Source organism: Sciurus carolinensis, chromosome 12, assembly GCF_902686445.1.
Source record: "Sciurus carolinensis chromosome 12, mSciCar1.2, whole genome shotgun sequence".
NCBI classification, from domain to species: domain Eukaryota; kingdom Metazoa; phylum Chordata; class Mammalia; order Rodentia; family Sciuridae; genus Sciurus; species Sciurus carolinensis.
The window spans coordinates 62,488,218-62,502,111 of NC_062224.1; the positions used below are offsets into that span (position 1 = coordinate 62,488,218).

At 38.0% G+C, this 13,894-nt stretch overlaps 1 protein-coding gene across 1 annotated transcript; it reads right to left on the reverse strand.

The window, feature by feature from the left end:
* Nucleotides 1-1,446: 1,446 nt before the first annotated feature.
* Srp9 (signal recognition particle 9) lies at nucleotides 1,447-12,065 on the reverse strand. Its single transcript, XM_047520773.1, has 3 exons — nucleotides 11,840-12,065; nucleotides 6,391-6,459; nucleotides 1,447-2,124 (listed from the first exon to the last, which is right to left on the reverse strand). Exons 1-3 carry the CDS (start codon nucleotides 11,909-11,911, stop codon nucleotides 2,005-2,007), a joined length of 261 nt encoding a protein of 86 aa, XP_047376729.1. The 5' UTR covers nucleotides 11,912-12,065; the 3' UTR covers nucleotides 1,447-2,004.
* Between the last annotated feature and the right edge of the window lie 1,829 nt (nucleotides 12,066-13,894).

The window sequence follows — 13,894 nt, forward strand, 5'->3', positions numbered from 1 at the left end:
TCTCCTCAAAAATAGTCATCCTAAAAATAACTATAATAGCTACAGTTTATTGATCTTTACTATGTTCCAGGCACTGTGCTAAAATCTTAAAATGGATCATGCCATTAATCCTCATAAAGTCAAGGAGAAAGGTACTGTTGTTAGCTCAGTTTCCAGAGAAGAAAATGAACACTTAGAGAAGTTATCTTGTGCAGAACAGAGGAAACAGTGGAGCCAAGATCATAACTTGGGCAGTTTAGCTTGAAACCTCTGCTCTCGGCCACCTATAAGCCACAAGGACTCAGAGAACTCAAACACTAGTCTCTCCCTTTCAGGTTTGTCTCTATAAAGTGGTGTTAAAGTGAAAGCTGTAAATGAGGGGGGAAAAAGCCAAGCTCCACCACTGCTCCATTAATTCCGAGGGGAAAAACCTAAAGTCTAAAAACCCCTATATTATTTGATATTATTTTTCTAATTCAAGAGAATAAGCCAGCCATCAACATACAGCTTCGAAAAGTCATGTAATAAAAAAGTACTGAGAAAAATAACAAAAAATACTTTCAGTATCATTAGGCTCACTTTAGACTAAATGAATACAGTATACCCTAGTCAAGAAATCAATAATTTTTGAGAAGCTAAAAACTTTAACAAAAACATGAATCTACATCATGCTTTTTATTTACTGACCTATCTAAAACAATGCAAAATTCTTATGGCAAATAGAACTTTCCATACTAAAATGTTGTTCAACATGACAAATTTCTACAAAAAAAAAAATAAAAAAATAAAAAAATATATATATACATATATATATTTATAAATGTGGCACCTTCACGTCACTCTTAAGGAATCAATATATGAACATTACATTTAGATGGTAAAATTAAATTACAAATATAGAATAAATATGAAATAATATCATACTTCTGGTTTACTAGAAAACATAACAGTTGTGACAGTTACACTTAACAGCTTAGGTAAGAAAAGAAAATGGTCAGGGAAATCATGGAGGTATGCAAAGATTTAACAGTTAATATAATCCTTAGCCCTTCTGAGAAATATACATGGAAAATATGTAGCAAATATTCTGTAATATGGAGGTTCCAGTGCATTACAGTGATTATTATTCTGTTCATGTATACAAATAACTGCTGTTGTTTTTGATCACAAAGTTGCTTAACAAGCTGATACTGATACCATAAATCCGTTAGGTTACAAAATGTAGTTTAGCTAGGGTGTGGTGATGCACGCCTGTAATCCCAGCAACTCAGGAGGCTGAGACAGGAGGATTGCAAATTCAGAGCCAACCTCAGCGATTTAGCATGACCCTGTCTCAAAATAAAACATAAAAAAAAAAAGGACTGGGGATGTGGTTCAGTGATTAAGCACCACTGGGTTCAGTCTCTGATACCAAAAAAAAAAAAAAAAAAAAAAAAAAGAAAAGAAAAAGTAGTTTAAATTGGAAAAGCTTAAGGTAAAGAATACACGTTATTCTTAGCTACTTTTAGATATAACTGAGACTATATTACTGTACATAATCAGCCATACTATTATGTAGAGTTAATTCCAGTTACTATATATTTATTGGTTATTAACAGCACAAATTTTATGTTCCAAAAGAAATATAATGATCCAGCACAATGTTTACGTTTAATTTTTTCTTAAAGACAGACAAACTAACTTTAAGGAAGAACTGACTTTTCTTGGTATTTCATTTTAAATTACTAATATAAACTTACCAGAGAAATAATTATATATTTTGGCCAACATCAAATAACCTGCAAAAACTTTCTAAGACAGATGCATTTCGTATTTAATTTTCAAAGATAAATAATGGATTTCTAACTGAAAGCATTTACATTCCTAACTCTCTAAAGTAAGCATTAAAAATAAAATACAAAAAATGATCTCTCAGCTTTTGAATAGTTCACTTAGTTACATAAAGTATTTTTTGTCAACTTTCTCAAATTCGAAAGCTATTTACTTCCTAGGAACATGACAAAAAGAGTCTTCATTTCAAACCAGTCAGTCCGTTTCCATGGCAACACTGCGGGATTCCTTGGCTACCATAAGTCGCATTAGTTGACTGTGGAATTTCTCAATCTTCTTTACATCTTGAGCTTGGTCTGTTCTATACACCAAACACTGTCAGAAATTTTAAAATTACACACACATTAACTAAGTAAAACTAGATATTGGCAGTGTGAAAATATGTAACTAGGAAAAATTCTGAACAGTCCTTCCTACTATTGTTTTGCTCTATTCTCCCTATAGCCACAGGAAACTGTACTCAAGTTCACAAATGGCATCCAGCAATTACATCCCTAAGAATGGTATTTTTTGCTGAACCCAGGGGTACTTTACCACTGAGTCACATCCCCAGCTCTTTTTATTTTTTCTTCTGAGATAGGGTCTTGCTAGGTTGCTTAGGACCTTGCTAAAATGCTGAGGCTGGCCTCAAATTTGTGATCCTTCTGCCTCAGCCTCCAGAGTCAGTGGGACTACAGGAGTGTACCACAAAGTCTGGCTTTAAGAATGGAATTTTGGGCTGAGGTTGTGGCTCAGTGGTAGAGCACTTGCCTAGCACATGTGAGACACTGGGTTCGATACTCAGCACCACATTAAAAAATAAATAAAGGCATTGTGTCCATCTACAACTAAAAAAAAAATATATATATATATATATATATATAAATATATATATATATTTTTTTTCCTAAGTTGATGGACAACTTAATCAAACCAACTAAGTTGGTCCAATCTTGATTTTCTGAAGGTATTTATTATCATTTTAAAACCAAACCAAAACCTTAGGTAGATACTTAAGATCAGTTTATCGTTAGTCCTAAAACTATTTGTTCTCAAATCTTCAAAAATATCAACTTTGAGCTGGCAACCTTTTCTCTCATTTTGTAATTAGGTCCATGTTTCCTTAACCCACCTTAAAGGTTCACGAGTTTTATATAACAGAAACTAATGATCCTATACTAGGTCATTAACTTAAATAACTTGGTAATTCAACCTCATCATGCCCAACTGATCTGAATTCATGTAGTTTTTAAAGCACTCACTTAAAAATTTTTTTACCCACACAGTGTACAAATCTGTGTGGAAATCTTGTCATGAGGCCATACTAAGCCAGGTATGATGGTACATGCCTACCGTAAACCCAGAACTTGGGATGCTAAAGCAGAAGGATCCTAAGTGTGAGGCCAGCCTCAGCAACTTAGTGAGCCCCTGTCTCAAAATAAAAAGGACTGGGGATGTAACTCAATGATAAAAACACCTCTGAGTTCAATACCCAGTTCCCAAGAAAGAGAAAATTATAAATCATTGAGGATTAGGAAAAAAATTAATTATGCATACAGGTGATTACAAAAAAAATCAAAGCTATATGGTAATAATGATGAATGAAGTCTAAGACCAAGTTTTTTGATAGAATTGTTAGCTTTTAAAATTAGTGAAGGCAGTGTACAAACTTTTTTTAGTCCCTTCTGGATATTTCTAGATATGGCTTAATCCTCAGTAGTTTTAGGAAAGGGAATAAAAGTTATTTTTCATATTTAAATCCTGTCACAGGAATAAAAAATGTCAAATAAATTATTTCTGACATTGCTTAAAATGGATCCTTAAATTATCCAGTAGCAAAAAGCTATTACTTGGAGATAAAGCCTTTTGTATTAAAATTTATTCTGCATTTCCCTACCCATTTTAAAAACAGGACATATCTATTTCTTTTCAGCAGGTACATCTAACCACTCTGGGACAAACTTTTTCTTGATGTGGAATGCTCAAGATTCAAGAATACATTTATTTAGATCTAACAAGTCACAAGCACTAATGCTAGTTACTTTCACACATTTTGTTTGCTTTCCACAATATCACAACCAGATAAACAGACTATAAAGTAGGCATTTTATAGATGAAGAAACTGAGATCTAGAGGGAAAATTTTTCCAGGACCAAAATGCTAATAAGTGGTTAAGCTAAGATTCAGATCTCTTGAATCTACTCTAGCACATATCACCGCAATTTTTTCTTCCTTTTCCACATTTTTAGCGACTCCACCAGATTCAATTGGTCCTTAGAAAACATGATAATCATTAAAAGGTCTGACTTCATGCAACCTTATAATGGAACCCCAAACACAAATATGGTATATGACCAAAAGTGATTTTGTAGAAGAATTAATCATTTTAAAAAATGTTTACTGAATGCTCTCTAGATCAAGATAGACTAAGGGAAAAAAAATATTAATAGGGTAAAAAAAGATAGACTAAGGGTAAGAATACAGGTAAAAATATTACTCATCTACCTCTATTGTCTTGAAACAAGAAGTCTAGTAAAAAGATAATTGTGGCCAGGTGCAGTGGCCCACACCTGTAAGGCAGGAGGATCATGAGTTCAAAGCCAGACTCAGCAAAAGCAAGTTGCTAAGCAACTCAGAGACCCTGTCTCTAAATAAAATACAAAATAGGGGATGTGGCTCAATGGTTGAGTGCCACTGAGTTCAATTACTGGTACCCACCCCCCAATCCCAAAAAAAGATAACTGTGATACAGCACAAGAGAAGCCAAAAAAGATATGTAAGAGATGAAGCAATTCTCATGAGTTTGGTTTTGAAAGATGATTAGCCTTGCCACAATGGGAGTAGGGGTAGGATTCAATATTGCAAAGGAGGAAACAAAATGTTCAAAGGCAGAGGTCTAAGCACAGTATGTTAAAGGAGCACTTAAGTAATACAGAAAAGAGGATGGGGGATATGACAAATTGAAGAAAGAAAGAAAAATAGATTCTGGCAGCAGTACAGGATGAACAAAAACAGAAAGGATACAGTTGGAAGGCTATTCTAATAGGTCAGACAAGTGATACAATCCTAAACATAGAAAGGAAGTGCCAAGATAGAAAGTCTGTAACAGGAAACGTGAGGAAGGAGCTTGAATCATTAACTCCAAATGCCTAGTAAAGTGTATGTATGACTGATCAGGGGATCAAAACAGGTCTTTTGGGCTGGGGTTGTGGCTCAGTGGTAGAGGGCTTGCCTAGCATGTGTGAGGCACTGGGTTCAATTCCCAGCACCACATAAAAAAACTAAATAAACAAAATAAAGGTATTATGTCCATCTACAACTAAAAATACTACAAAAAACAAAACAAAACAAAGAAAAAAAAAAGGTCTTTCAAATAAACACATTGTGGACAGCGGAATGAGGGAAATGATTTCAAGGTTTCCGACCAAGTGGGTGACAACGCAACTCAATAGGAAGAGAGAAGGAGCTCGACAGAGAAGAGCTGATGAGCTCTACTCTGGAGAGACTTACTTTGAACAGTATGTGAGGTAAAGACACTTAAGAGTTAAGTCAGGGCATCAGAAGAAAAACAGGAATTAAACATACAAATTTGCAAGGAGACACAGATATAATCACTTTGGACTCAACTGAAAGGATTGCTCCAGATGTCATAATATGAATGACAACCGAGGACATTCATTCCTAGGGAAACAAATATTTATGGGGACACATGGAAGAAACAATCAGCAAAGAATGAGACGGAAACAAAGAAAGCCAAGATAAAATTAGCCACAAGTGTCGAAATAATAATTTCCACGAGAGCACTCTTTGTATTAAAATTAGCAAAGAGATCAGGCAAAATATGAAGTCATGATACTACTGGGCTTGAAAATTAAGATGCTGCTGCTGGGCTCTCACCAAGAATGGTGTGACTGGTATAAATCAGATGACAGAGCGCCAAGGAAGGAATGGGATGTGAGGAAGTAACGAGAGTGAGCACATCGAGAAAGAAGGGAGAGGGGCTGGGGTTGTGGCTCAGTGGTAAAGCACTTGCCTAGCACCTGTGAGGCACTGGGTTTGATCCTCAGCACCACATAAAAATAAACAAATACAATGAAGGCACTGTGTCCATCTATAACCAAAAATATGTATTAAAAAAAAAGAAGAGAGATACAATAACAAAGCCTATAACTTGTGTTCAAATACACTGTTTACTACTACTTCTTTTATTTTTTATGGTGCTGTGGACTAAACCCGGGCCCTCATGCATGCTAGGCAAGTGCTCTACCATTGAGCTATATCCCCAGTTCCCTCATTTATTTCTCACACACACAAAAATTAAATCTTTCCTCTCTCATATCAATTTTGGTCTCTATATTCCTTTTGCTTAAGGTGCAGAGAAAACAACTGTTAAGCCACACCTGAAATGTTGCAATAATGAAGCAAGTTAAATTATTTCTTGACGGTCTATAAAGTAGTAGGTCTAAAATGAGGCTCATCATTTTGGAATGAAAGGCAAATAAGCATCCTAATGGGGAATCTGCATAAATTCTATATAAATAATTTCAAGTAATCAACTCAAACAAATCTGAAAGTATGCAACAAATAAAAATGTATACTTACAACTAAATCATCTGTTACTTTAATACACAAACTCCCATCAGAATGCCTATATTTGAGAACAACACGTGCCTGAAATAAAAACACAAATTTAGAAACAGTAAAGACAGATGTCATTTCTCATAAATAATTTAGTCTTCAGGTAGGCTGAAACAGATCCTTTTAGAATAAACACCCAAAACATCTAAAGGCATCTTTACTGTAATCTTATCATTACTGAAATTGAGTTAAAAGAAAAAAAAAAAAAAAGAAGTCATTTTGGTTCATTCCTTGTGCTGCACTTTAAATACTTAAAAAAAAAAAAAAAGTTGGTTATTTTATTTGCAGCCAAATGAAGAAATGAACTAAATGCATTTGAAGAAATGTACTAAAAACTCCCAAAGCATATTCATATTCAGGGAAATGTCTATGAGACTATAAGATAGTTTGGCATTTTTTTCCCAGTGAGAACATATACCAGCAGCATGCCCAGCAATAGAGAAATAACAAGAAAAGAAAAACAAATGAGCAGAAATGGCTAGGTAATAAGTCCAATTCCAGGGCTGGAGATGTAGCTCAGTGGTAGAGCATTTGCCTAGTATGCCTGAAGCCCTGGGTTTAATCCCCAGCACCACAAAAATAAAAACAAACAAAAAGCTCAAATATATTTTTCAAGGAAAGAGCATACAGGGCTGGACACAGTTTCTACCTTTCCATGGCTGTCAGGAGGTAGATTCAGACTGAAGTGTTCAGCAAAATTATATATCTTTATTATGAAGATATATGATGAGTATCACCTAAAAACATAATTCTGCCTTGAAAGAAGTCTTTTATCAACAATTTTTCCAAAATCCGAAATTAGTCCTATATTGAGTGCCATGCTACATTTTATTGTTCAGTATTCTAATTAAGCAGCCAAGATATCATTCAGATATTAGCATATTCCTCTAAGACAATATCCAATAACTTCCAACTTCTGTGAACTTTTTTTTGTTGGAAAAAAAAGTTTTTGGATGGAAGCTTGATCAGCAGTCAGTTTTTTTGCTGTCCATTATCAGTAACTCTTATTTAGCTAGCTGTTTCAAAAACTGCTAAGACTCCACAAGCCAAAACAGGAACATAATTTTAAAATGGTTATAATATAGCACAAGAAGTGTCAACACAATTCTGGAAACTAAAAGGGGCTAATAATACAGCTATAATTTTTCTCATTATGCTCTCTGTACTCCTGGAATTGCAAAAAAAAAAAAAAAGCTATATCTCTTGGAGATCTGTCTTGGTGAGGGAGAAGGAACTCACCCAGTATTTAAGGAGAGAGAAGTAATAATAACTAGAATATGTGTGAAATATGTGTGAAATACCTGATCTATTTACTGAACTAAACTGTTTTATATACTTTTAAAAATTTATTCTCTAAAAACAAAAGAAACCAAAATTTAAAAATATACTAAGTATGACAACTATATAAAGTGTTAACTCTTAGTTAAAAGAATACTCACAGGGCTGGGGATATAGCTCAGTTGGTAGAGTGCTTCCCTAACATGCATAAGGCCCTGGGTTCAATCCCCAGCACCACAAAAAATAAAACAAAACAAACAAAAAAGCAGTGAGTATTCTTTAATACCCACTGGCTTCACTAGAAGAAATGAGAATTACAGCCTATGATGCTGTAAGATAGGGGTCCATTTTTAGCTTAGGGGGCATCTGAGACACTGTGTGAGGTGCCAGGAAAGGAGAAAGGGAAAAAAGTCAAGATTTTTGCCCTCTTAGGAACTTTAAATTCAACCAACCGAAATAACCAAAGCATAAGACAGAGTTAATTAAGTCCTATAAAGGAATATATAGGTAAAACACTAAAAAGAGAGAGAAAACAATTTATACTGGAACAAGGGAAAGAGCCACCTCTTTTATGAGGTATCCTTGAAAATATGTTATGGTTGGATATGAGATGCCCCCCTAAAAGCTCACATGTTAACGCAGGAACATTCAGAAGTGAAATAATTAGGTTATGAGGGCTGTCACCTAAATAAGGAGATTAATCCATTTGCTGGATTAATAATTTGAATGGATTACTGGGTAGTAATTGTAGGCAGGCAGGATGGGACTAGAGGAAGCAGGTCACTAGGGGCACACCCTTGGGAATTATATTTTGTCTCTGGTTACTCACTCTCTGCTCTGCTTCCATGCTGCCCTGGGCTAAGCAGCTTTCTGCAACACACCCTTCACCACGATCTTCTGCCTCACTTCAGGACCAAAGCAATGGAGTCAACCAACCATGGACTGAGACCTTGGAAAGAGCAAGTCAAAAAAAACCTTTCCTTGTCTAAGTTGTTCTTGTTAGGTATTTTGGTCAGTGACAAAATACTGATTAAAATAAAAATGCATGTTTTTTCCTCTAAGGAAGAACGTTGGAGAAAGAATAAGTATTGTGAACAATGATTTGATAAATTCTGTAGTTTCATTGAGTCTATAATTGAAGATGGTGGAAATGGAGGGGAGACAATCCCTGACTGGAAAGAGGGTCAGACAGGGACTGGGAGTTGGGACTTTATTCATTAATCAATGAAGTTTTTAAAGCAGGAAACAATTCAATTTTTTTTTTTTTTAAGACAGCTGTAGCAAGAGTGTGAAGCAGAGACTAAAAAGGCAGACAGAGTAACTAAGAAGTTATTATATAGTCCATCAGTAATACCATTTTCAATTAGAGCCATGTAAGTGAGAGTAGTAAAAGATAACAGATATAATCACCAGTCTAAATGTGCTGGGGTGAGAAGACAAAGAGATTTTGGAAAACGGATTCCAGGGTCCTGACAAAATTTCTTTTTTCTTTTCTTTTCTTTCTTTTTTTTTTTTTAGTACCAGGAATTGAACCCAGAGGCACTTAACCACTGAGCCACATCCCCAACCCTTTTTATTTTTTGAGACAGGGTCTCCTTAAGTTGCTGAGGCTGGCTTTGAACTTGTGATCCTCCTGCCTCAGCATCCTAAGTTTCTGGGATTACAGGTGCCACTGCACCTGGCCAAATTTTTTTCTTTATCCCTGGTAGGAACAGAATGGACTTGGGGTTCGGAGCCTGAGTCTGTATTTCAGCTTAATCTCTTAAGAGATTAGGCAAACAATTTATGGAATCTAAGACTGTTTATTTATCTGCCTCAATAGATTGCTATTATGGTTTGGATCTTGACTGTATTCCCAGAAACTCATATTTTGGGCAATGCAGCAACAATGATCCATGAAGGCTCTGACCTCATCAGTGGACTCATTCATTTGACAGACTAATAATTTGAATGGCCTACTAGGTGCTAACAATATGCAGGTAGGACATAGCTGGAGGAAGTAGTTCACTGGGGGCCTACTGATCTTGGGGGCTATATCTGTCACTGATTTCTTCTCCTCTGTTTCCTGGCTGCCCTGAGCTAAGCAGCTCTCTTCCACCACACTATTTGCTATGATCTTCTGCCTCACCTCAGAGCAATGGTGTCAGCCTACCATGGACCTGTGAACCTTTGAGCCCAAAATAAACTTTCTCTCTTCTAAATTGTTTTTGTCAGGTATTTTGGACAGAGTAACTCAAAGCTGACTAACACAGTTGCTGCAGTTGTTCAAATAAATTATACATATACATTCCAACTATACATATACATTCTGCTGTTTTTGTTTGTTTTGCAGTAGTGGGGGTTGAAAAACAGGCCTCACCCTTGGTAGGCAAGCACTCTACCACCAAGCCACATCTCCAGTCCTAAACTATACATATATGTAAGATGTCTGTCACTTAGAAGGCACTCAATAAAACTGCTGGTCAAGGGGCTGGCATTGTAGCTCAGTGGTAGAGTGCTTGCCTAGCATGTGTGAAGCACTGGGTTCAATTCTCAGCACCACAAAAGAATAAATAAAGGTATTGTGTCCATCTAAAACAAAAAAAATTTAAAAACAAACAAAAACCCTACTGGTCAAGATTGTTCTCCCTACCTATCCTTTCTATCCAAAAATCAGTTAAAAACCAGTAGAAAGCCATCATGAGAATGCAGAAGTTTTGAGGACACTGAAATTATCCAGTTGGGTGAAGAACTGAAATGTACTTCCTCTTCTCTATTCTATACGTGCTTTTGTTCACAGTGATATTCTCTAATTACTATTTTAATTTTCATTTGCCCTATCATTACCACCACATTCTTGAAATATAGTCCCTCTTGAGGTGTATCTATGTATTCTTTTCAAATATTTTTGGTTTACACAGTGGGTGTTTTTGAACAAAAATCTTGTACTATCTCATGGTATATTGCTTGAATCCAGAGCTGCTGAGGAACGAAGAAACAAATGGCCCTGTGAACAAGGGAAAGGAAAACTACCAAATGGAACAGACAGCACTCACTAGTGTCACAAATAAGTACTTGATTTCAAGTATACCTAATTAATTTTGTTATTTATATCACTTTAGGAACAAAACTAATATTTTATGAAATAAAAAACCATTGTTATATCACTTTAAGAATGGCACTGAAAATGTTTTAGTTTCTTGTTGGTTATCCAGGTTTTTCTATAGGTCTAATGCTATTTTTAATAATAGTATTAGCACATTTTGCTGCCCTATTTAAATGATTCTCACTGTAAACAATATGTAGCATGGGAGTAACTGGTTACCAGCCCAATATATACCTTTAAAACACAGTTGGTGTTATTTACTGATCATTAAAAATCTCACATAGTAAAACCTGAGTCCCGTTTCTTGAGATTAACTGCTTTTCTTTCTTTCTTCTCCAAAGGGTATATTCACATTTATCCACAGTACCCTCCAAAAATACCAGCTCCTTAAGGGATAGGCTGCACCTTTCCTTTGTGTTTCCCACAGAAACTAATCTGACGTGGTGCGGTGGGGAATGAAACCGTTTGCAAACATTTATACATAAGTCCGTTTTCTTGGGAGCGGGCACAAGCATTCTCAAATTCCCAAAAAGGCCACTGACCCTCAAAAGATTAAGAAGTCCCATGATTATGGAGCGTATATCTGCTTCCAAACGAAATTTTCAAGAACACCTGGGCGGTGCCAAAAAGTTATCATCACTGTATTATATATGCGAGGTACCTTTACATCTTGGTGTTATGTGAAATGCGCACCAAGACACCTAACGGACAGGAATCCGGAGCTGCTGAGGCACGAGCCCTAGCCTGAGAGACACGTAAATCAACCAAAGCCACAGGGGAAGTTCAAGGACCGGAAGAGGGGACAGACAGGTTGCACTGTGGGTGAGGAATGAAACGATCCTAACTGATGTCACTATCAGGGCCTCACTGGGCCACTGGGTAAGAGATGATGAGGAGGCGACAGTAGTCACAATTAGATTTGGCGGGGTCCATCTCTGCTCGCTCCCGGCACTTCCTGGGAGTACTAAAGAAGCTCCCGAGGCCGAGAGGACTGCAGGGAAGACTCCCCGATCCGGGGTTGGGACCCGAGGCAGCGGCCCCACTATTTACCTTCATAGGGTCAGCGAGGTAGAGTTTCTCCGCCGCGCGGCTGAACTCCTCCCAGGTCTGGTACTGCGGCATCGTGGCCCGGGATGGATGGGAAAGAGAGACAAGCCTGAGGGACCGGAGGCGGCGCGGCCTGGCCCACCGACCTACCTACAACCAGCGGTCGCTGACCAACGCAGGAGTCCCAGCTGCTCAAAGATGGTGGCGCCTCCTCGCACCAACGCCTTGCTCCGTTGGGCAGCTCCGACCGCGCTCGTCCAATGGGCAAGAGGGATGTTACGAGGGAGGGGGCGGAGCCCCAGGCGTGGCCCGGGGAAGTCAAGAGCCCGGAGATGGATCACAGCGCGCCCTGCAGGACTGGAGGGGCAGCGTCTGCGCGGTTGCCCACTGGGTTGGACTGCCATGATAAAGCCCAGGTTCCTTTAACAAGGATTGAACCACCGCTTAATCACGAGATTGTGATAGGCGCGGGCATACACGCATGGAGATGACACGGTCCAGCCATCACACTCATAGCCTAGTGAAGGAAGGGAGAGACATAACAGGGGTGACACCAAAAACTTTCTATGGTAAACATTTATTTAGGACCAGTGCAGCACAAAAGAATGGTCACATTTGGGTGGGTGGGCGGGGGGGGGGGGGGGGCGGGTAAGCTCATAGAGGTTGACACAAGCTGAACTGGCAGGCAAGGAAGAGGCCTCTTTAGAGCTGCAGCGTACTATTAATATGAATGGTGGGTAGGGGATGTGAGAAGAGAAGCAAGGAGAGGAGCCATATCATTGCATATGCTAGAATAAGAAATTTGAACTTTGTCTATCAGGCAATTGGTGACGTAGGAAGGGACCTTTTAAAAATAAAGTTTATTGAGGTGTATTTGACATACAATAAAACACACAGATTTTAAGTGTACAGTTTCATTCATTTTGACTATTGCAGACCCATTGGTATATACTCACATACCCAGTATCACAATCAAGATGTAGAACATTTTTTCATCTCCAGAAATTTCTCTCAGATGTCCTTACATTCAATTTCCCTACTTCCACTCTGGCTCCCACGAATATGCTCTTTAAAACATTTTTTTTTCTTTAAATTCTTTTGGTACTGAGAATTGAATCCAGGGGCACTTTGCTACTCTGCTACATCCCCAGGCATTATTTATTTATTTATTTTTATTTCGAGACAGGGTCTTTCTAAGTTGATGAGGGTCTGGCTAGGTCCTGAGGTTGGCCTAGAACTTGCAGTCCTCTACCTCAGCCTCTGGAGTTACTAGAATTATAGGCATGCACCACCCTATCCAGGACAGATAGGTTTTCTGCTACTATGGGTTAGTATTTCGTGTTTTATGAAGGACTTTAAGAAGTTTTTTCCCCTTTTTTTATCTTCTTCTTCCTCCTCCTCCTCTTCTTCTGATCCTCTTCTTCGTCCTCCCCTTTCCTCCAGTCTTGATATGTTGCCCCGGCTAGCGCTCAAACATTCTTCCTGCTTCAGCATCCTGAGTATCTGGGACTACAGACAAAGTGCCACCAGGTCTGAGCCATACTTGCATTTTATAGGGCTGCACCTTCATGTTAAGACAGAATTGAAAACCAGGCATGGTGGCGCATGCCTGTTATCCCAGTGGCTCAGGGGGCTGAGGCAGGAGGATCATGAGTTCAAAGCCAGCATCAGCAACTTAGTGAGGTCCTAAGTAACTTAGCAAAATCCTGTCTCTTAATAAAAAGAATTAAAAATGGGCTGGGAATGTAGTTCAGTGGTTAAGCACCCCAGGGTTAAATCTCCAGTACCAAAACAAAAAAAAAAAAAAAAAAAAAAAAAAAAAAGAATTGCAGTGGTGGAAACCTGGAGGCAGGGACACCTCTTAAGATGCTATTGCATAATACGGGCATGAAACATGGATCTGACTTAAGGCACTAATTTAGGAATGGAGAGTTGCAAATTCGAGATTTGCTTAGTGAATGATTGGATGTGGGCTGTGTGGGAAAGGAAGGAGAAGAGAATGACTCCCAGGCAGTGGAGGTGGTGGTGCCATTGACTGATTCAGGGGAAAAGGAAGAA

What these genes read in the sequence shown, in the direction of transcription:
- Srp9 (XM_047520773.1), bottom strand. Translation starts at nt 11,911, where the DNA reads ATGCCGCAGTACCAGACCTGGGAGGAGTTCAGCCGCGCGGCGGAGAAA. An exon ending in ACCTCGCTGACCCTATGAAG is followed by an intron (nt 6,460 to 11,839) that starts GTAAATAGTGGG and finishes TTTTTATTTCAG; the next exon opens with GCACGTGTTGTTCTCAAATA. An exon ending in AAGTAACAGATGATTTAGTT is followed by an intron (nt 2,125 to 6,390) that starts GTAAGTATACAT and finishes AATTTCTGACAG; the next exon opens with TGTTTGGTGTATAGAACAGA.